The sequence below is a fragment of the Atheta coriaria genome, unplaced genomic scaffold (genome assembly GCF_025399875.1).
Source record: "Atheta coriaria isolate IRGN ID8LTWV9N9 unplaced genomic scaffold, Caltech_Dcor_3.1 hic_scaffold_3_pilon, whole genome shotgun sequence".
NCBI lineage: Eukaryota > Metazoa > Arthropoda > Insecta > Coleoptera > Staphylinidae > Dalotia > Dalotia coriaria.
In genome coordinates this window covers 521,655-546,264 of record NW_027045445.1, presented here as the reverse complement: position 1 = coordinate 546,264, position 24,610 = coordinate 521,655, and the positions used below count along the sequence as shown (strand labels likewise).

General features: G+C 35.3%; 1 protein-coding gene across 3 annotated transcripts in view; it reads left to right on the top strand.

The window, feature by feature from the left end:
- The window catches only part of LOC135803877 (regulator of G-protein signaling 11), a 47,403-nt gene extending 23,089 nt beyond the window's left edge, over positions 1-24,314 (top strand). Inside the window, exons 3-14 of one of the 3 annotated variants that reach the window (XM_065317597.1) lie at positions 7,947-8,082; positions 10,534-10,584; positions 10,651-10,757; positions 10,813-11,001; positions 13,900-14,085; positions 14,172-14,347; positions 14,521-14,724; positions 14,982-15,203; positions 17,131-17,388; positions 17,851-17,910; positions 18,520-19,602; positions 19,796-24,314. In XM_065317597.1, the coding sequence (XP_065173669.1) occupies positions 7,947-8,082; positions 10,534-10,584; positions 10,651-10,757; positions 10,813-11,001; positions 13,900-14,085; positions 14,172-14,347; positions 14,521-14,724; positions 14,982-15,203; positions 17,131-17,388; positions 17,851-17,910; positions 18,520-19,602; positions 19,796-19,856 (2,733 nt within the window). In that variant the 3' untranslated portion in view covers positions 19,857-24,314. Of the gene's footprint in view, positions 1-7,946; positions 8,083-10,533; positions 10,585-10,650; positions 10,758-10,812; positions 11,002-13,289; positions 13,561-13,899; positions 14,086-14,171; positions 14,348-14,520; positions 14,725-14,981; positions 15,204-17,130; positions 17,389-17,850; positions 17,911-18,519; positions 19,603-19,795 lie in introns of those variants that run through there. The other 2 variants (XM_065317598.1, XM_065317599.1) reach the window with 2 other exon arrangements.
- The last annotated feature ends 296 nt before the right edge of the window (positions 24,315-24,610 follow it).

Genomic DNA, 24,610 nt, shown 5'->3' with positions numbered 1-24,610 from the left:
TAAGATTGATGAATGCAAAAATTCGGGTATTTATATAATAGTTTTATGTATGTATCATGATCCGCCATCTTGTGTTGATCCGATTACCTGAAAATTTGTCACCGAAACAGCCGAAAGCTTTCACTGAAACTTTTCATTGTCCTGGTCATGTCTAACTTAAATAATAAATGAATACACCACATGAAAACATTCTACAACTGGATTACTCGGGGTTTTCGGTAACTCACCACCGGAAATGTTTGTGCGATCAACTTTCATACATCATTCAAAGCCTGCCACTTCCACAACCACACATACATAACCTCATATAACTAAAATCGCACCAATGACATAAAGCGAATATAGTTTCGCTGTTTGCGGTTGTTTTGTGGTATTAATTATCTATTAATATCGGCTGCGTTCGTTAAATTTCCGGAATGCTGCGCACTTGCATTAATCATGTTCTTCGTTTAGTACTAAAAGCGCTAGCAGATCTCACAATTCACCTTGCTGCGTAATCACGAATAATAGAGTAAACACTCACACATTTACAATACTGGAGTAACTATCTCACATAGTGTTAAAATGAGGTTATGTGTGGTTGCGCATAAAATATGATAGCGGCGGCGGTGCCGGCCGGTCGTTAAGTACACTTTGCAAAGTTGGAAGCGTCGAAATCCTTTGAATTAGTGGTCAAACTTTGCGAATTCAATTTATCAGAATAATTGATTAATACTCGACTCTAAATAGCACTTAGATGGCAAACTATTCACTACTAATTAAATAATATTAGATTTAAACTTGAAACAAGCGGTATCTTTGATGTAATAGTTCATTTTTTCTGCTTTTAATTTTTTGTGTTTTTTTTGTTTAATTTTGTAATTACACCAAAGAGCATGAGAAATCATCTCATCGTAGACTTAGATGTAATCTACTTATGCATCTACACAATGGACAATGTCCTGTGAGGATTCTGCTTAGTCCTCTGACGCAGAAGCAGGCGGAACAAGCGTTTGCTATTGAATTAGTCATGCCCCGCTGAATGTTCGGCGTTGATCTTATTTGATCGCGTTGTTCTCGTCGCAATTCAAGCGATTCACTGGATTTAAGATCCGGGCGCTCCTCAGGGCGTCCATTTTGTCACGCATTCTGCGTCTTAGCATGAGTAAGCAAGCGTAACTTCTAATTATGTTTACTTATAATAGAGTTAGAGTAATAAACTTCCTCGATTTGCTGATTTTATAAAGCTTTAAATGTAAAATTTTTTGATAAAAATATATTTTAATCATATTAAAAGATTGCAATATGACTGTACGAAATGTAAAAGCAAAGAACTCTGCTCAAAGTACATTCCTAAGGATTCCTCCATTCACTCCGCATTCAATATTGATATTTCAGGCCTTTTCAAATGTAATTCGTGGGATATTTTTGGCCGTGCTATCAAACCCAACCCAATATTCAAGACGATATTCACGAAAAGAGTGCGCACGGCATGAAACGCAAGAAAAGTAAAAGCAATCGCTCCTGACACAGACCGACGGCCGGCGGATCTACCGACCCACCGACCCCTTTTTGCTTATTCTCGCTTTCCGCATAAGCGCGCATCAAACATTCATCCCGGCGAGGTGGAGCGATATTAAATTGCCACATTGCCAGGCGCATGCACCATATATCTATGTGGTGTGGCGGGATATACTCGTGGCGGTTGAATACGTCGAGAGGCTTTTCTCGAGCTTAAGTGATATTTGGTGTGTAGAAAAAGGCGGAGTGAATTGTAGGTAATAGTAAGGGTTAGCGATTTGTATGAATGTGAAATCTGCGGTGTAATAGTAGTTTTATATATATCAAATTTGACAGATTTTTATTTGGATAAAATATTTTTTAGGTGAAAAATTAAAGAAAAATTATGCTTGACTTGTAGTATATGTACTGATCTATATTATAAAAATGAATCGCAAAATCTGTTGGTACGCGCATAACTCAACAACGTCCAGACCAATTTGTCCAATTCTTTTTTTTAAATGTTCGTTAAAGTCCAAGGATGGTTTTTACGGCATGAAATTTTTAAATAATTGCTGGGAAACCCTTAAAAACCGCCTTTCGGATAAAAGTTGGCATTGAGATTCAATCATATTTAAATAGTTGAATCCGAGGTGCGCTGGTGTGCTGAAGTACATTATTAGCAATTATTTATATAATTAATTTCTTTAAAATAAAATTGCGAATCTCATTGATAGAACTGACTATGTCTAGAACAAGAGAGTAAAAACGAATTACATTTTTATTAAACACTACCAGAACGAAGTCGCTAGTTAAATAATAAAATAATGCTAAAATTGAGGAAAGAAACATATTTTTTTCTAAAAAATATGAAAATTAGTAACCCTTCTTTTTTAAGATTTGAAGTTTTGTACAAGAATACAAAATACTAATAAAATTGAAGAATATCAAAGTTTTGGCAATCGGTATATATACTGAACACTTTGATTTTTTTAGTTTTGATAACGAAAATTTGTTAACACTGAAAAAAGCCGCTATAATTGATTACTATAAACTTTAATTTGTATATATTTCAAAAAGCCTAAGAATTTATTAAATATTACAAAAATTTAAAAAAATGTATTTTTTTCTCTAAAAATACAAAAATTAATAAAATTTTTAATAACTTTTAATATTTGTGATATTGCACAAGTACACAAAATAATTATGCAAAACGTGTAATCACGTAAATTCGCACATGATTGCGATGCGCTCGCCGCTCACGAGGACGAACATGAGTATGCAAATTGTTCATTGTTCCCCGGACGCGCGTTGACGCGACACGTCGTCTGCCACGTGCAAATGCACTGATAGCAAAGCGATGACAAAATTACATAAAACAAAAGTCGAGCGCAAAAAACATATTCACAACAACTGTTAAACAAGTCTAATAAAGTACGATACAGCTAAAGTGCATTACAATCACATGATAATTTATAACCTCATTTATATTTATACTAATTTAGGATACAAGGATCATTAGGTATGTTTGGAATATAAGTGTTAATGTGCGTTAGGGGTCAGATAAATGTGTACGCAAAACATGTTCTTCTCAGGGGTGTGATTAACAACTTCCGGTTACAAAGGAAGCGTTAATTCATATTTTAATTTAACATTTGAACATTTAAGCATGTAAATTTAATTATGGCTATTTAATTAATAATGAAATTATATTTTTTTTGTTTTTTACAATAAATTTTTATAAAATGCTTATTATTGATTTAAATAAATATTAAATTATATATTGTGCAAATTGAATTGCAAAACAAGAATAAAAATAATAAAAATACAAAAAGGTGCGACATTTGAAAGGAATCCTTTGGGATTTGCAAAATGTGGAGGCGCCGGGCTAACGTGCAAGTTGAAGTGGAAAACCTCACGGGATTGCGCTGCATTTCCTTTCCAGATGCTTGAATTTCATCGCTAGTTTCAATTTTCATAACGTTTATAACGTGTGCACCGTGTGCGCAAACTATTCACATTTCAAAATTTGATACTAACATTTTCTAAAAGTAGAGAATATACGTGTAGTTTTTTTGCAAAAAAAATCCTAGAAAAGACGAAATTTATTTTACATTACTGCGAATCGAAATATACGACTGTTTGAAACTGGGTGAAACTGTGTGAAGTGTAAAAAGGGATGATCCAACACATAAAACATTAAATAACAAACATACAGTATGTTTTAATAATATATTTTTAAATAAATCATATTTTCAAAGCATTAAAATATGTTTAATATAAAGTTTTAAAATTAGTATATGATTTTATAACAAATATGCATCTAGCAAAAGTTTAATTGAATTATTTACTGTTTTATTATTTAGAAGTTGTTTTGAACATATTGTATGATACTCCACATGAATTATGTCACAATCCCGCTGAGTATACTTATGGCTGCAATAAATTTCGGCGTGGATTATCTTTAGACTTTTATTCACACCCAGCGTGATAAGTATTCGCATTTCTAAGCAGTAAAGTAATACAGAGTGTTTAAAAAAGCAAACTTTTGTATGTTTAGAAAAAAGGCATTTGTTGTCAGTAAAATTTTACTGGAAAAGTTAAGAAGAAAGCTTTAAGAAATACAGCTTTCCTAGAAGTTAACTAGTTTACTCGGCCAGCATGAGTTCGAGGAGTTTTCGAGAAGTTATTGAGATTTTCGCACGTATTCTCAAGTCTCAAGTGCATTCAATGCCAATATTACGGCAACGTGGAGAATGATCTCACGTCGGATAAAAGTTGGAAAATCCACGGGAGATGGGAAATAAAATAGAAATTCGAAAATGACAAATTTAAACAAACTCAAATTTCTATTTCAATTTTAAATTTTTGTATTCGTCATAAAATTTTTGCAAAATTTACATGTATATAAAACTATAAATACTATTAGCTTTTGCCCGCGGCTTCGTCTCGGTAGTGTATTATAAAAAAGTAATTCATTTTTACTAGCTTATTCTAGACATAGTATGTGTCAATTCTATCAATAAGATTCGCAATTTTATTTTAAAGAAATTAATTTTATAAAGAAGTTTAACTATAACTATGATTGAATCTCAATGTCAACTTTTTGCCTATAGAAAAGGGCTGTCTGTAGGATTTTCTCGGCAATTATTCGAATTTTTCTTGCCGTAAAAGCCATTCTTGGACTTTAACGAACATTTAAAAAAAAGAATTGGCCAAATTAGTTTAGGCGTTGTTGAGTTATGCGCTTAGCAACAAATTTTGCAATTCATTTTTTATTATAGATAGAAACAATTAACTTATTTACATAACTTCTTCTATGTTCACTTATTATACCACAACTCAAACATTAATTTAATTAAATTTACACTATTTATTTCATTTTAAAAGACAAAATAAATTCTCATTGTGTTAAAATCAGTGTTAAAACCGTTGAATCAATGTTCCTCGTATTTTCACTTCGCTATTTGTAGTTTTGTACTTATTTGTAGTTGTTTGTAGTCGGCGGTGATTACCCGTATTACAGTAGTCAATGAGTCAGCAAGTTCCTTCTTCCTTCGTTTATTCTCTGCTCAACGCGTACGTGTTACATGCCCCCAACTTCGAATGCACGCCATGCGGCATTATTCTGTGGCGCAGAGATTCCATCCTGCCTTGTCGCTCTTTTTTATTCTTGTACAAATGCATTTAACCAAACGTACGAACTGCTACGTTTTGCTTCGGAAATGAAGCGGAAATTGCGCGTCGCGTACGTAGAGCATATTGTATTCACGCAGACAATGTTTAAAAGCTTTGGAGGTTATATTTTTTGATTAAACAACACACATGCCATAAAAAATAAAAAATAAAAATCATATTTAACTATCTATAATATAAAAAAAAATCGCAAACTCTGTTGGTAAGCGCATAACTCAAAAACGCCTAGACAAATTTGGTCAATTCCTTTTATAAATGTTTGTTAAAGTCCAAGGATGGTTTTTACGGCGAGAAAGTTTTGAATACTTGCCGGGAAAACCCTAAAGACAGCCCTTTTCTAGAATATAAAAGTTGGCATTGAGGTTCAATCATAGTTATAATTAAATAGTTGAATCCGAGATGGCGCGCTGAAGTGCATTATTAGCAATTCATTATATAATTAGTTGATTTAAAATAAAATTGCGAATTTTATTGATACAATTGACACATACTATGTCTAGAACAAGAGAGTAAAAACAACTTACATATTTATTAAACACTACAGGGACGAAGTTGCGATCAAAAGCTAGTTTATAATATTTCTTTTGTTCTATGTACTCATAGGTTCTTAAATAAATAAATAATTAAATAAAATTCCTTCAATTCTCTTTGTTACAGGTAGATATTAAGTTATTATGAGGTTGACATGTATTTGATTGTTTTCTTACGTAGTTATTACATCGCTGTTTGTATGTCACTCACGTGTGCAGCGAACATTTTTCATTCGTTCGTTTATTCATTGTATCTGCAATTGACGTGCGCTCCGCATGTGGCACACACACCAGGAGATTTTCGTTTAGGTTATGTTGACAACGCTGTGAATGCAACACTGTGGCGAAGCGATTTACGAATATCAATTCGCAGAACTGTCGGGGTTTATTGTTGAGTTTGCAGTGCTTCGACTTGTTTGCGCAAGCAATTATAATGAAAATTGTGCAATAATGTTTCCAACAAAGTAACTAAACATATTCAATATTAATTTAACTTTAAAACTTTAGTTTTACACACTAATTAAGGTAAAATATGTTTTTTTGCTTTTAAAAGTGTGTAAAATTAGATTTTTAACACAAGTGTTGAAAAATATTACTTTATACGTCAAAATAACACATTTTTATTATTTTTCTTACGAATATTTTATGATTAAATTGGAAATATGTTTCCTCTGTTTTTTTAAGTCAGATTTCCGTTCTTTGTCGATTTCGCCAGCTTGTTCCATTAATAAAACGTAGCCTGCCATTGTGCACGGCTCGTGATTTTATTGACCCGCTGCTTCCGATTAAATTAAACTTTTTGTCGGTCTCTATTGTCAAGAAACTCGGCCGAAAATCAATCAAACACAAAAAATCTCATCCGTCTTGATTTCTTATATAATATCATATTAATCTAAAAGTATTATATCTTTTTCTCTTAAATAATATTTACCCAAGATGGTAAATGCTACCTTTGTTATTCAAAAACAAAAGTTGCTTCAATTGCTTGTATAAATAAATATATAAATTTAAGAATCCGAGTCAAAGCTGGAAAGTCTTGAAAGCTTTTAAAGCTTTTGGCGCAAAGGAAAAGCATACGAGTCACATTTTCAAAGTTTTCCACTGCGTTGTTCTCCAGCGTTACGTAAACGAACTTAAAATTCAGATATTCCGCGCACGCACCATCAAAATATTTTATGTTTTTGTGGTTTATGGAAAGCGCGATGCCGACGTGCCATTTGTCATTCGAAACTTTTTTTCCAGTATAAAAATGTGAACGGATTTATAGAAAATCTTAAAATTTACTTCCGCCTACACACAACAAAAATATTATACTTAAATTAATATGTAAAAGCAAACGAGAAAAAATGGCGTACGTTCTATAAACTCAAATTACATCTTGCTCCAACTGCGTTACATCACGTTTCATTAAAACTTCTTCACATTTCATCAAAATTTCATTTTCGGAAGGGCTGCGAAGCGCTGCGCTCATTTTCTTTTATCGAGTGCTTTCGGCCATTCAGTCGGCGCGGTAAATGGACCCTCGGCGGTTTGTGACGCGTCGACTGCTTCTTCTCGTTCAACAAATGTCCTTACTCCTACTTGTACTTATCCTGTATTGTTTGCCATGCTTTTTTGTCCTTTTTGTTTCTTGGAAGTTTCTGCGCTGTGCTCACCTCTCAACTATTCTGTATTACTGTCCCGTGATATCCTTAAGAGCATAGTGGAGTTATCCTGACTGGCAAGGACATACGGAAACTGAGGAACTGAGAAACTGGTAGTTCATTGCGACGCGTTGAATGTTTGTCATTTAATTCCGGTGGATTCCGAATGGGTGCTAAAAATAGCTCATTCAAACGTGTGATAGGTGATATAATAATAGAATTTTATTACAACGTGTAGAAATTATTATTGTATGCGTATTGTCTCAAGATTAAATCTATTGTAAAATTGAATACAATGGAATTATTCACTGAAGCCAACTATCTATAGTGTTAACAAGATAATTCAAACAACTGTTGCTCATACTCGTATGCTTTCATTAGTTCTAACCTCCAAAGTGTGTTCAGTGCTCAATGCTTGAATTAACACTTTCCTTTTGCTTTGTTCCCGTATTTCGGGCTTATTTAACACCTAAATGCTTAGAACATAGATTACAAGTGTTTAGAATTGATCTTGATTTATTTATAGGTGATTTTACATAGGCAACCAGTTATACACTTATGTATGATGAAATTAATTAGTTGTTTTTTGCATTTACAGATGGAGGGGCTGGTGCGGGAGATGCAGGACGCAGACAACGGCGTTCCCGTCCGAAGTCAGAAGATCTTCCTCACTTCAATTCCTTCGGCCTTCATGGGTAAGAGTCATCAAGCTCATCATTCACAGAAGCACTTAGGTACACCCCTCTCTAACGGTGGTGGTTGTTTCTTGTTGTTTGTACAAAACCTCCTCCTTGATGTGCATTGCATACATAACCTATAAAAATTACACTCGCGGACGAACTTTATTTTCTTTGCGTCGTTATAACTTGTTTGGGTCTTAACGTCTCGTTTTCTTGTTCGTTAGCGCATTTTCCGATGCAAAACGCAACCTAGTTTCCGCGCAACGCTGAGCCTTAAAAGGACAAACGAAACGAGATGAAAAGAATATTAAGGATAAAATAAGATGAGACGTTGAAAAAAAGTCGGCGCATAACACAAAGTGATGAAGAGTAAAAAGTTTTCAAAAAGGTGCAAAACGAGGCGCATGAGCGTAATAAGAAGTAGGACGAAGGATGAAGGAAGTCGCGACGTGCAATTATTGGCAGCAACGACGCTGCGCACTTTTTTCTTCAAGCATTTCCACAAATAAACATAAATGAAATTAGAATTTTTAATTTTCTCATTTCATATTCGTTAACTTTATAATATTATTTATTACATTCTGTAAATAGCAATGTCGTGGAAGTAAAGAGCACTTGTCAAAACAAATTCTCGTCTTCGTTAGGTGAAAAGGAGGAAAAAAAAAATACACGTCGTAAATATTACAGGAAATAAAGCATTTCACAACAAATTAACAACGGTCGGATGCAAGAATGCGAATACGAATGTGAATGCAAAAGTCGGAGCGTTAAGTGATGAATCACAATGAAATTGAATTTCAGCACGACGAACAAAATTTCGTCCTGTTTTCCGGCGCGCAGCAAACTCATTCGTTCCGTCGCTTTGCATTCGACATATGACATTTGACATTTCACCAACACACAAGCGCAGCATTCATTACGGTTTCTGGATTATTATTCGACATTCATCACTGTTAATAATAATAATTTTAATTCCCGAATAGGAAAATGCATTCAATTGTTTGCAAATTAAACTTTTGATAATAAATTTCAATTTATTTGCAATACAATATGAATATTTGGTGGATTTAAATAAAATTGGGTTTTTGAGTTGTAAAAATAGTGAATAATTCAGTTTTTAAGCGTTTTGCAAATGAGTTTTAACTTCGAACCCGTTTAAATGCGCTTGACTTTTCGTTTTACGACGTATTTTGGACGACGAAAGCGTTTAATGCGATGGTGAAACGGAAATTGCAATCTTGCATGGCAATTAAACCTTTTTGATTAGTTTTTACGCTGTTTTACTGTTACATATGCGTTTATTTCGGGAATACCCAATCGAAATTTTGTCATGAGAGTTAAATGCATCTGCGTCAATTCACATAATTCAAAAGGCATAAGTTTTAACATTTATTTGTGCATTCTGTTTATATTTATTCTATTATTTAATTAATTTAATTCTAAATTGTATAATGAATATCAAAACGTGACACGCTAAATGTTAAACTCTGGTTTTATTCATATTTGTGATTGAAATTTGCAAATGCTCAACTCCAAAGCGTAGGTGAATAAAACGTTAAAATTGCGACATTGTAATTTAAATGCATTCACAAGTGAGTTAATTAACAATATAAATCGAATAGTATAACGTGCGATATGTTTTAATTAAATTTTTCAATATTTTTATATTAAAACAAATCGTTGACGTTTGCAATATGATAGGTCTCAACATGTTTTAATCGAGGTTTTTAGCGTTTTAAACTAATAAATATGCATTTTTACTGGTTTTATTCAGTTACATGTGATTGTAGGTTATGTAACTCTTAATATATGCAATTGTAGAAGCATTTTTAACGGTAATAAAAAAAAATTAAATTAGTAATTGCTATCGTTAAATTTATCGTGCAATTGAACTGGCTCGTAATTTTTTTAGGTGTAAACTTTTTTATATTCAATTATCTTATTTTTATACTTAAAGAAATTGAATGTGAAAGGGAATGCGGTCCTGAAAACAAACCAGAAGAGACGCGTTAAAGTATGGTGTGAAAATTACTTTTTTCCTTTCATACCATCGCAATGTTTTCGCTTTATAGCTACCTATCCGTGTATTTTTTGCTTTCGTGTTTTCTTCTTTTCAGCTTGAATTATTTTGCGTTTGGTTCTTTTCACTTTTTCGACGCCACGCTCGTTGCTTTCATTGCTTTCGCGTTAACACCAGCTGGGAAAGCTCGAGTATAATGCGAAAATATTGACCTGAAGTAACGTGATAATACCAATTTTTGGAAAATGCCGGGAAAAGATGAAAATATGACCCAAACATATGAAATTTTCTGAAAAGAAATAAATCTAATAATCTATACTACTTTTTATACACAATGAAATATACAATATTGCTATTTATTTATTTTCACAAATTACAATCACACAAAATTAGTGTAAGCTTGTTTGTTCTCTGTTAAACATGTTTCAACCACGTTGTGATAATAAGAAACACTTAAAACAAATTTTTTAATTTGTGTATTATAGGTTATGACTTAATTGAATGGCTTATGGACAGACTCAGTATCGAAGAATCTGGTAAGATATGAAACATAAATAATCTTCTTTAACATGATTTCAATGCAATTTTTATTAAAATTTCAGAGGCTCTCAATATTGCCAATCAATTATGTCAATATGGCTACTTCTTCCCGGTCAGCGACTCTAAGAACTTGGTCGTTAAAGATGACAGCTCCCTCTATCGGTTTCAGGTATTTACTTTTTTTAATTTCCTTTCAATAGCATTTATTTGCGGTTATGTTGCAGTCCCCGTACTATTGGCCATGGCAAAATCGTCCTCCCGACCAAGTCGAATACGCCATCTATCTGGCGAAGCGCACACTGCGCAACAAACAGCGGCACGGCCTCGAAGACTACGAGCTGGAGGCGCTCGGCAATCTGCGCAAGAATCTCGCCAACAAGTGGGATTTCATCACAATGCAAGCTGAAGAACAGGTAAAACAAATAACTATCAATTATGCAACATTTCTAATTCTTATAGTATCATTTTTACGAAAGAAGCAAAAAATAAAAAAAAAGCGGCGGAACAAGTCATTCATTACTTTAATGACTCAACATTCCAACGTTTCAGCTTTGTTTTAGTTTAGTTAAGGTTAGACTCGTAATGGCGTCACGAAAGGTTTCTTGTCGGTTTCATGCTTCTTTCGCATAGAAGTTAATGCGATGCGTTTGTTCGCTTGGCGGCTGGTAATAAAGATTACGGCTGGAATTCTCTCAGTTCTTTCATGGGGAGAGGCAGTTATTCTTGTAAATTAGTTGCTTAAATCTTTCTTTTGTCCTGTGCATACCTAACTAAACAATAAAAGGAAGTTTTACTTGAAGATTAAATCTTAAACTTTCTAACAATTAAATTTTAGGTTATAAAACACATTTTTATAGGTTATACAAACAAAATATATTTAAAAATAATACGTTTTTATTTATTAACTAGCTTTTTGCGATTGTATTGAACAAACATGAAATTCGTTTTTACTCTCTTGTTCTAGACATAGTATGTGTCAATTCTATCAATAAGATACGCAATTTTATTTTAAAGAAATTAATTATATAAAGAATTACTAATAATGCACTTCAGCGCGCCATCTAGGATTCAACTTTTTAACTACACCTATGACTAACTCTCAACAATTATACTATAAATTACGGCTGTTTTTAGGGTTTTCTCGGCAATTATTCGAAATTTTCTAGACGTAAAAACCATTCTTAAACTTTACCGAACCTTTAAAAAAAGAATTGGCCAAATTGGTCAAAGCGTTGTTGAGTAATGCGCTTACCAACAGATTTTGCAATTTATTTTTATATTATAGATGTTTATTTAAATGTTTGACTGCGTCCTGAACGTTTATGTGCGTGTTTATGTATGAAATCAAACTAGATGTAGCGATAGTAGAGTATTACTATCATGAAGTCAATTCGTTGGTAGAGCCGATAATGTGTGTAACTTCCGGTCGGGCTGACGTTGATGAACGAGCACGAATAAAGGGAATATCCGGCGTGAAAGTAATCAACTAACGGAAAGAATCTGATCTTACAATATTTTCTTTTCTTTTCTTTCCACATATTCTCGTCATGTTTACACAAAATATAACTCCGACATCAAATCACATAGTTAAATATATTCAATGACGTGTTATTGATCAATTTATTAATCTCTTGAATAATTATTTTGTTTTTGTTTTTATGTTCTTTTAATAAGTAAAATATTGCGCGTCTTTAAATGAAATTAAAACTTTTTCGATTTGCTTCTGGGCTGGGGTTTGTGTTGAAGTTGTTGAAAAACCAGACGGCGCACGTTCTCGTTTTGAGTGGTGTGTTTGACTCGAAAAGGTAAACGAAGTAACTTTTCCAATTATCTTATCGCATTACACATATTAGCCGAAATGGCAAATTGCATTTTACGTTTGCAAAACAAGCTGCCCGTCGGCGATACGAGCAGCAGTGGATGTGCGAATGTTTCGTTAAAACGGAAAGAGTAACAGCAACCGCAGCCTGCGTCAATGGTTGCTTAACAAGCGTTGTGGTCTCGACAAACAAACACGACAAGAAACAAACGATGCATACAAACTGTCAAAAGCAGAGTTAATGAATTGTTTGCTTTTGAAAAATATTACAAGCAAAATATTTAACTGAAACAAATTGATGTAAAATTGGTTGTCTAACTTGCATTTTATAGATTTCTAACCTATCATTACCACTAGAGGAAATAATGTTTGGTTGACTTGCGTCTAACTGCTATTTGCTGCGTTTATAATATAAAAAATGAATCGCAAAATGTGTTGGTAAGCGCATAACTCAACAAAGCTTTGACCAATTTGGCCAATTCTTTTATTAAAATGTTCGTTAAAGTCCAAAGATGGTTCTCACGGCGAGAAAATTTCGAATAATTGTCGGAAAAACCCCAAAGACAGCCCTTTTCTATAGAATAAAAGTTGGCATTGAGATTCAATCATAGTTATAGTTAAATAGTTGAATCTGAGACAGCACGCTGAAGTGCATTATTAACAATTCTTTAAATAATTTTTTTTCAATAAAATTGCGAATATTATTGATAGAATTGACACATACTATATTTAGAACAAGTGAGTAAAAACGAATTACATTTTTTAAACACTATCGGGACGAAGTCGCGAGCAAAGCTTCGAAATGGCCGTATTTTACTTTAAAAATATGAGATGCATAAATATTTCCATTAAACCAGGAAGTACTAAATAATAAATAATAAAAGTAATGATATAAATTATCATTTCCTGTATGAGTAACGAAAAGAAACTTTATTTGAAATGCGATAAGTGTGCGTTACTTATCATAATTTTGGAAGATAACACTATGTGCACTCCATTGATAGAATCAATACGTTTGCATGCAGTCTGCACTTAAATTGGAAACCACGTTGAGACTAACTTTGTGTAAATTGTATTCAATTATTAACAAACACAAAACATGCAGAAAGTAATTCAAGTATTAACACCAAAATTAGGACGAAAACAACCACAGGTATTTAAAACAATCAAAATTTCGTACTTTTCATATTTGTAACTGACCAATCCGCCATCTTGCTACTACATACGTTAAAATCAATTATCACACGATTGCTAACCGGCGTTAAGTAATCAAGTGATGGACGACGCTTGAACGCATCTACGTCTATTGACCTGCCAATCCTGATTTGCTTCAATTACCGCCAATCATTTGCTATAATTCGTCTAATTTGATGTCTACGACAATCATATGATTCGTCTGCTACTATTAAACGCACTTTACTTAAGTACTTAGTACAAGTTTTAACGTTTTCGAAGTGATTTGAATCAAATGTTTGATTTCTGGATATTGCAGGTTAAACTGGCGAAGGTGTTGAAAAAGGGCGATAAGATCGTAAGTGATTCACAAGAGCGTGCATATTGGCGCGTTCATCGCCCACCCCCGGGAATCGTGAGCTCCCTTGAGCAATGCCCTGTTCCCACTCGTTGTCGCAACGGAAATCGGTCCCGGAAGCGTACTATAGAAGATGGCAAACGTGAGGTAAGCAGAAAAGAATTTCATATAAGCATATACTTAAAATATTTACTTTGTAAATTTGGTTGCATACATTATTTTTGTATGTTTAGGTTGAATTATTAAAGAACAGTTTGTCGAGAACGCGTGTCAAAGTGTCGCAAGCTCTAGAAAGCATGGTGCAATACGTTGAGACATATTCGGAGTACGACCCGCTGATAGCCGGGACACAACCCTCCAACCCTTGGGTCAGCGAGGATCTCACCTTCTGGCAGCTCAACGGCCCACTGTAAATACATCAAACTATAATATAAACACATTAACCTCAATCATGGCCATAACAATACATCAAACTATAATATAAACACATTAACCTCAATCATGGCCATAACCACAATTTGTATCTATTTAGGATTTATTGTGTGTCTAATGATTTAGGTTTCTATTTGTGAAATTGTTTAGGGTGGAAGCGCCGACGGAAAAACGAGTAAAACGATGGGGATTAACCATAGAAGAGCTGGTTGCGGATCCCACCGGTCTGCAGGAGTTTACCGCCTACCTGCGCAAGGAGTACAGCCACGAGAACATCCGGTTTTGGACCGCTGTCAACGATCTACGACGCTCGGCGGCGAGCCAGATACAACGAAAAGTGAACGAGATATTCGAGTAAGTTACAAACTACCTCCATCAATTCACATAAATTCCTCTTCGACACACACCATTTCTCTTCATTTATTACCCGGCGAACATTCTCGTAGTTTAAATTATGCATAATGCATTCCGCATCGATTAATTATTCATTATGATCCTGGTGATCCGGGGTGATAATGGTATATAATGCGAAATTCATCGGCGATGATGTTAATTAATGCTCGGAGAGATGCCGGAAATGAGAGAATTGAATATGCATTCGGTGTTTGCAGGGAGTTTCTCGCGCCGGGCGCTCCTTGCGAGATCAATATCGACGGGAAAACGATGGAGCGCGTCCACCAGGAGATGAAGACGCCCAGCCGGTTTACGTTCGACTGCGCCCAGGAGCACGTCTACACGTTGCTGCTCAAGAAGGATTGCTATCCGCGTTTCATACGCTCTGAGCACTATAAGAATCTGCTAGCGACTGGCATTCAACCGTCTGCAAAGAAAAGGTAACCTTAAAATGAGGTTATGTTTCATTCTGTCAAGTGTCACATGTCAAAACTATTAAAACGTGTGTAATTTAATACGTTTTACATACTAATTGGATTTTAACCAAATTAAAATTCATATTTTCGTCATACGCATATAAATATTTTATTTGCTCACATAAATTGATGAAACCCGATGCGAGTTCATTTAAATTTTAATGATCTCATATCAGTTTTCTTTTTTACATTCATCGAACATTTTTGATTTATCCTCGCCCCTAAAAAAGCAATATAATTTTTTATCACCGCATCAAATTTCAATGTCCGGAAAATCCGGCGGAATAAAATCCTATTTAATATTCGCTTCTACGATTTTTGACATGACACATGCTTTTGTACCTCTGAAATATTAAAATATTATTTAATGCCTAAAAATTAACCTGACAAGATGTGACATGCTTTTATATGATAGTGACAAGGGATGAGGATATTAAGGGATGAAAAATTACCTAACCTTAAATGGGGTATTATAATATTGCAAAATAAAGAGTTGTGCGCTGGTTTGGGCAGGCATAATTAATGAGTGTAAGCGGAAACGCGGTGTGTCATGGCGGCCATTTATTACAGACGTCACAAACAACCCTTGTGAGTTGGTGAAAATAACCGCAGTGATTAGAATTATAAATTAGTACGATTTTTCAATGCCTATTAATTTATGCTTTTAATCTTGGCGAACACACTGTATAAGTAAATATTTAAACGATCCGATTTAACGTTTTGTGCTCGCTGCTTCTTTAGCATTCAGGGTTGAGGAGTACCTTTTTAAATACGAACTTTCCGCTCGCCGCTCATATTGATTTATTTTCCTCGGCCTCTATGGCCTCCTGGCTTCCTAGCGCGGGGGCGGCGAAGGCGTGCTTTTTAATAACCGCCTAACCACCCGATCGGAGGGTGTTTGAATCGCTCAAACGTGCGGTGCTAGGTTAGAAGGAATGGAAATTATAGATGAATTGAAATGGAAATTAATGGATGAATTCGAAGTCTTTACAGAATGCAGACGACTCGCAAAACGAGGAAAAACGAGGCGAGAAGAAGCGAAATGTATGATTGGAAATTATCCGCCGCTGGTTTTATTTGCCAATGCGCCAAGACGCTTAAATTAATCAAGGGAATTAAAAACTTTTCAAAGCCAGCGCTGGAAAATATGAGAGGGAATTTTTAAACGATCGAGATTTAAAAAATGAATAATTAACGTAGATAAATATTAGTTTTTTAATTTTACAAATGGCTGAATGTCAAAAATAATTTTAGGTTAAATTAGGTTATGGTAACATTTTGACAGCTGTGAAAACTGTCAGATTTTTGTTATTTTATTCGGAATCCAATTAACTTGTTGCATTTTTCTTGGTTTTGTATCAAAAATAAACTCTTTTCCGCACTGCGATGAACCGAAACCTGAAATCTAGCCTCCAACACTTGTTGGCAGTTGTTAGTTATCTGTGCGCGTATTGCGGGGGTTATTTGTGGTGTGGAAGTTTTTGCGTTGCTCGCGCCTCGGGTTAATAATACCCGCTTTGCGCTCGCCATTTCAACTCCAGCGAACAAGTTGAAGCCGAAACCCTGAAGGACGGGCGGCTTCCATTTTCCTCTTTTCCAGCGGCGTGTACATTCATTGCCTGCCACGTGACCAGCATGCGAATACCGCCGGCACGCCGGACGAATTCCGAAACGAAAATTACGAGTGTCTCACATTTGCTCACCACTCGAAAACGTGGGACCTTGAAACACTAAATAACGCCTAATAAGCTTACGCCCTCGAGTTCCTGAAAGTGTGGTTATGCAATTAAATTAACAACTTAAATGAAGCCATTTTGTTTCTGTATACTTTTTTCGTTGAATATAGATGTCGCTATGTGTAACAAATTTAATATTTTTTTATTTTGTGTAGATTTTTCGGTTTTGGTCCACCGAAGAAGAAAACGTCGACGAGTAGTGCACCAAATCCTAGTGCACTACTGCAGCAGCAAGCCACGCAGGGTAGCGGTGGCGGCGGAGGCGGCGCTGGCAGCACCGCGCTGACAAAACGACGTGGCAGCGATCGCAGCCTCTCTGGCTCCGCCCATGAGCTTGCCGTCTCCGGCGTCAACCGCGACAACCGAGTGCCGCATTCGCACTCCCAGAGCAACCTCAGCGACATCCCCTACAGGTAACACTTAAGCCACGCCCCTATCTCATATCCTAATAGTAAGCACCGGAAACTACAGTAAACCAAACAGTAAAAAAATTGACATAAAAGTAGAAAATTTTAAAAATACAAACAAAAATAATAAAATCGCAATAAAGACAAAGCGAATTATAGTTAATGCTAGAGTTAGTGCTAGAGTTGCAGCTAGTCGTAGCAAGATAGCGCCACATGCTGCGGATGTGTGGATGGTGGTGTGTTTGACATGCGCAGTTTGTGTTTCATTTTTTGTGATGTCTTTCGTCGCCTGGCTTTCGTTTTATACCAAGATACAGCCATCGTGCAAATGACATTCAACAACTCTAGCCTGTTCTCCGCTAGATGGCGCTACCTAATGTGTACATATTTGTTTGCCCTGATTATTGGTTTCTTATTATCATTGTCACAATTAGCGTGATCATGCTTTTTTTGACCGACCGTTTACAGGGGCGACCTGCCCTCCGGCCACTCGAGGTCGACGAAGATTATCATGGCCGTTGTGTGTCCGTAAGTGCCGCCCAACCCCTCAAAACACGTTCTGTACGTTGTGTTGCCTTCAAAGTGTCTCCAAACTAACCTCCAACGTCGCAAAGCTAATTTTTATTATTGTACTCGTATGTAATCAATATGTGTATTATCAAAAAATAAATGTTGTTTTATTTTTGGTTATTTATTTAATTTGTAAGGTTATGTAATGAGTGTCCACTCTAGGCAACCCAAAACACCTAATATTGGTATATATAATATTTGATGTTTGGCTGTTGATAATTTTGATGTGCGATAACAAATGACATCTAGGTGTTGTGTGCATGGCGACTGTCAAATCCGTAATCATTTTGTTGTCGATGTTCTCACACCAGGCGAATCTCAAGCACCTCAGGACTGCTCGAAACCCCAAATAATAATTCACTAACTTTCCATGTTTAGCCATTTTGGATTTGTGGGCAATGAGGTGAAATCCAAGATGGCCGAACGTAATATGTATTCACACGTTGTATAAGATAGTATAATGTATATGATCTAATCTTAACGCTGGCCTTCGATTCTTCTGTATATTAATAAATATTTTCTTTTATATTGATGATGGGTTAAAATTGGTTATGTTTTTGGGTTTAGGGTGAAGAAGCCGAGTATAGCTGTGACGGCAGGCGCTTCTACATCGGAAGACGTCTGCCCGTGGGAGTCGGGTCCGCGATCACGCAAGAATTCCACCGCGTTGGATTCTAACAGCTCCTCGTCAGATATCAGTGTCGCAGTGCAAGACGTCGCCGAACGCCTGAAGAAAAGCCAGCTCACACAACAGAACACCCTCGATGGCGGTAAATCCAGCCGTAAGTTGTCGACCGCGACGTGTTTGGAACCGCGGCGTGCGTCCGTTTCGGTACCGCTGGACCGTCGTACCATGTGCGCGTTTGAGGAGGTGGCGGCTGCCTCTGCCTCTCCTCCCCAGCAACCGGTCGCTAGTGATGCAGACAATAAACGCGACGACGAGCCTTCGTCGTCCAAGACGTTCAAAAAGAGTCTCTCGGTGGCGTCATCAAACGCGCCCACCATTAGTGTTAGTTCCGTTGCCGATGACAGCGACCCTCCACCACCAGCAGCAGCGGGTACATCCGGTCGTGGTCCCGCACCTGCAACTCCAGTGTTGGCGCTTTCTTTAGAAGAGACCGAAAGCGAGTTGGAGTCCGCTGCTGATGAAGTCGAGCATGAGGAGTCTACCCTTGATGAGAGCACTTGTAAAGAAATCATTGTGGTACATCCCCCTGACATTCCCGCTGCTGATAACATTGGTAAACCGGATGTGGTTAAAACAGAAGAGGTGCAACCTTGTTCATCAAGGTCATTACCAGTTGGATCTTCTGGTAATCAGCTCGTTGCACTCGCTCCGCTTGCGGAGCCAGACAGCGAGTCCCCAATTAGTGAACACCCTCCGGAGATCTACTGTTACGGCACTGGTATGGAAATTGATGATACCATCGATGACCCACCTGCGGATATTTCCGGCGCTAGTACATCAACACCTCCCAAAACCACCACCACCGTTGAGGAAGAGAAGGAAGCCAAAAACACCAAAACCAACACAAAACCTTCTAGCGGTGCAAGTGGTGGTAGCGATGGACCATCACAACAACCCTCCGCTCAGACCAGTACTGGCGAGGATGAGGCGAGAGCCAACGACGTGTGTCCCTGGGAGGATGAGTAAGTCCGATCTAAGTCAACCCAAAAATCAAAATCCAAAAAAAACAGAACCCAAATTGGCATAATAAGAAAAAATGCACGATGAACTTGAAAAAAAAACCAGCATAATTCTCCCCACCAACTGTGAATGCTACCTGGTGACCTGTTATGTGTAATAATGGCTGACACGCTTGTTTGTCTCTCTTGTTCGCAGGGAAACACAATGCAATGATGGTTCTTTTAAGAAGACATATACCACTCTCGGGTTTCTCTAAACACAAACAAAAGCAAACTACTTTTTCCTCCCTCTCTCTCTGTGTATATCTCAGTCTGTTACTTGCTCACAATATTCTACACAAACATCGAGAAATGACAAACCGGAAAACAAAAGATGACAGCTTCACACACATCTCTTCGATCAATCAAATCACGCCACGACACATTGAGTCAAGTGTAAACATAGGTTGGAAAGAAAACGAGTGGCATGTTTGAATCAAGCATAACCTCAAAAATCTACATCTGTCACTCACAGAAAGGTAAATTAAGGTTAAAACACATGAAATACAACAAGAGAAAACATTACAGAATGAAAAATTATATTACTTATTGCTCTTTAAAAGAATAAGAAAAATCTTGAAAGAAATGATGATGAATTGTTGGTAGAATTGATTGATTCTGTTATTTAAACTTTACCGAACGTATGCAGCGTAACCGTAAAATGGAAACAAAAATGGCTTGGTGATTTGGACCAAGGTGCGTGTTATACGGGCAGGCAAACTCAAATTCTAACCTAACTTAACGGAATTCTGTGTGTTTTACATTTGTGCGGCACGCCACTGCTCGTTCACCATATTGAGCCCTTGGTTTTCGACAGTTGCGTCCGCATCTAAAACACACAATATTCTCAAAATTCTAACGTTGGGCAATTAAATTAAATAAATTTTCGAACAAACAGCAAAACCAACATTATAAGGTTGAGCGATGCCTTTATAATTGCAGCACATAAAAGAAACAAAGTTTAATATTAATTCACGTAATATTAATTATTGATCATAATTGTCGGCTAAGAACTTAATTAATTACTAGATTAATTAATAATGAGTAAGCGGTGTTAGGAGATTAATTAACACACAGTGTCATCACTTAAAATGTCATGTGGATAAATGTCTTACGCGATAAGTAGATTCTAGATGCTAGATGAGTGCAGGACAGCGCAGCACTGCTACCCGACGGCAGATGGCGCGCGCGTTCTGCATTAGATTAGACAATAGACGATTATGTGTTTATCGTATTTACGCTACATTGTTGTAAAAGTAATCTAGGTGTCTAATAATCAACTAAAAAAATTGTTGGCGATACGGTGCAGTTTCGCCAACAGCAAAAAAAAAATCATTAAATTTACGGATTGATCTACACACGGCCGCTTATCGACAAGATGGCGGTCGTCGACAAAAAATGGCGGAACTCTAGTTTCGGGATTAGACACAATTAGACGTGAGACGTGTTTAGGCGTAATTATTGTGTAATTATTCGTTGTGACGATACAAAAATGTTTAAATGTCTACATGTTCGATGTTGTGCTAATTAATTAATTATATCGTACGAGTAATTTACAGTGGAAGCATAAACAGAACACACAAAAAACATTTTTACCAACTGAAGCTGTCAAAATTGTTTTGACAGTTGAACATTCACGGTAAACGTACTTAATTGAGGTTAAGTATGTGAAAGTTTTAACATGACACGCGATTGCAAATGTTTAATATTACTAAGTGTGTTTGATGATACAAAATGTAAACGTAAATGTACTGTAATGTTTAATATTATCGACTACGATCGGCTATTAAGATGTATGATTATGACAAACAACAAAACAAATGTGGAAAACAAATTAGTTGCGTTTGTGTGCTGACGGTAGAGTTTAAATTGCTTAGAAACAAAACAAATCGGATGGTAACCTAAAAATAACTTTAAAAGAGCAATGAGTAATGTGGAAAGTATACTTAGAGTTTATTTTTTGAGAAATGCTTGATTCAAGCTTGTGTGACGCCATTTTGTCCATCAATATTGTTAATAAGTCTAACGTCATTTCCGGTTTTATCTGTATAATCAACAGAACAAAATTCAGAGATGTGTTCAAGACAAGAGGAGTTACACCTATATAACATGACATAACCTAACTTTACTTAACAAAACTTTAATCTTTCGTTGCGTTTGAAAATGTCTCAAGTGGCTTTCGTCATTTGCCAATCACAAGAACTAATCAGTACTCAGAAATAATCAAGAATGTTTGACAATATTAAGATTAGTCGCGTATCGGTTGACTAGTCCAATGTTTTGGTTATGTTCACAAAACAACATCCACTTGTAAACTAATTGGAGAACGACGGAGATGATTATTGAAATCACACCGAGAGCGACTTGGTAGAAGCACAAAAATGAACGTTTCTGTCCAAACAACAAAAATTAAATTAAACTAAAACAAATAATATAAGCTTTGTATTACCGATTACCGATATAATTATATACACATAGAGACATTCGACTTAAGAAGAATTTAAGCAGACAATTTGAAGCATATGAAAAGTACAAAATTGAGACGCGAATCAACCTGATGGACAGGTGAAAATTAATTGAAACGTGCAGAAGCAGCTCAATCTGGTGTTACATTTGAGGTTAGAAACAACCATGTGATGTGAGGTTATGACGGCTTGAAGTTTTCAGCATTTGAAACGTGAAAACAATTTGAAAGATATTCGAATCATGTTAATGTTAAGCCATAAGCGATGTTGATATAATCAAACATTTAACACAAATATGATACAAGCAAGTGGTTGTAATTGTTTAGAAAGACATTACTTAGATAGGAATCTAGAGACAAATTTAATAACTGTATTGGTATAATGATTAGGCGCATTGGTCGATGAATAAACTTAAAAGTTTTAACATTCATCAATACTCATCAGTAGAATCTAACCTAACAGTTGATCTAACCTAACTAACCTTTACATAACCTAATCTAACCTACATTCATTGATGTCTGTTAAAACTTTGCGATGAGTTTGTTTGCAAATGTAAACACTGGTAAGTGATATGAGATTTAAAGTGAAATATGTTTAATGAAGTAAAATGAGATTAAATGAAATTAAGAAAATTAGAAAAAAAGCTTATTTATTGTTAAAAATTTATTGATATGTAAGTACTGCTAGTTGATATGATAGAGAATATGAAATTATTGACATGATAATAAACGACCTATAAAAACATGATCATTTTTTAATAAGAGTTTGAATGATGAAAGCGCAAAGAAGATGATTTTACGTTTCGTTTTTTTGCTTCGACAAGAAAGTAAAAAGCGTTGAAAAGTTCCAACACAGGCCTACATCTCAACTAAACAACCAATGAACAAACAAAAATCGTTCAAGACATATGTAAGAACAATGTTTAATGATAAATCACATATTAAATGGACGGAGCATTGCGCAAAGTTAGTTTACGCAAGGTTTACGAAGGTGTAAAGTGAATATAGAATAAATGACAAACAACTGACACTTAAGGTGCTTATATTTACTACATTTACGATGAGAATTTAAAACATTACATGATAACATCAAATGTGCTTTACTCTTATCGATAAACGTGAGAATACCAATTTTAAACTTTGGTAAGATTAGCAAAACGTAACACACATTCTTAGATCAGCGACTATTAAGAAACTAAGCGTTAGATGAATAAAAACCAAACAAAAATCAACAAAAACAAGTAAAAAGTAAAAAAAGTTGTGAGCATTTTGTCTTAATCGCCTTAAGTGTTTTATCTCTGACTCATTCTTCTTCGATAAACTCTAAGGAAACAAAACATTTCGATTCATTCTATTTGAATCAAGAAATCAAGAAATGGATGGTGGTAAACTCAAGTTGTAAGTTGTATTTATTGTATTTGTGTACATACGATGAGGATAAGTGAAAACATGATATCGAAACAAACTCTGTGTCTAATTCTATTTAAATTTATATTTCTACAAATGCATTTCTTTATTTAAATAACTTCACATACCTTGCACAAAGGTAAAAATTGTCTTTCAACTAAAAAAAACTTCATTCTGTAAACTTTAATTTTCAGCCCGTTTGTGTACATTTAAGGTTAACATTTGAGGTTAAGGTGAACAAGGATAACATTTGCTAGTTGTATATAGTTTTATAATCGTGGCTATAAATTAGAAAACAACACACAACACACAAACACACTACACACGCATATTAAATTTAAATAAACAAATACAATTACAATGGATATAAAATAAATGGTGTTATTAAGAAGAAAACATTAATTGTATTAGCTCTACGATTACGTGAACGATATCACGCAGAGAAACTGAAACGCAAACACATGAATGATTTCATAATACGATTGATAAGAATATTAATAATTACGAATACCTACATAGACGAGATTCGATTTAGTGTGTGACAGAAACAAAACAAACATCTACACCCACACACATTTACATGCAACATAGTGTGGTATACAACAAACGATGTGTAAAGATGAGAATAAATGGTGCAAGCATATAAACAAATTACAAATTACACTGAAACGGATCGACGGATCACATTTAACGATGTAATAGAATTAACATTAACAACTGAGAATCAACATGACAATTGTTAATAAGCCAATGTTATTATGAATTAATTCATTGTAGAAAATAAAGCAAAAATTATGAAATGTTATCGTGGTTTTCATTAGACTATTAGAATATTACGATGATTATATTAATCATCTAAGTATCTAAGTGTTTTTTATTTTCTTTGTGTGTTTGTAAGAAAACTAATTAATTTTCTGTTTATTTTGATAAACAAGTCATTAATTTACTTTCTTAACATGACTAATGAATTGTTTTCGTCTTTCCATCCGTAGTTTTCCTTCAGTTTGTGAAAAACCACACGGAATCATGGTTGAAACGAATTTAAATTCAGTCTACGAGTCATTATTTCCTTTCAGTTATTTAAACTTATTTTTTGTTTAA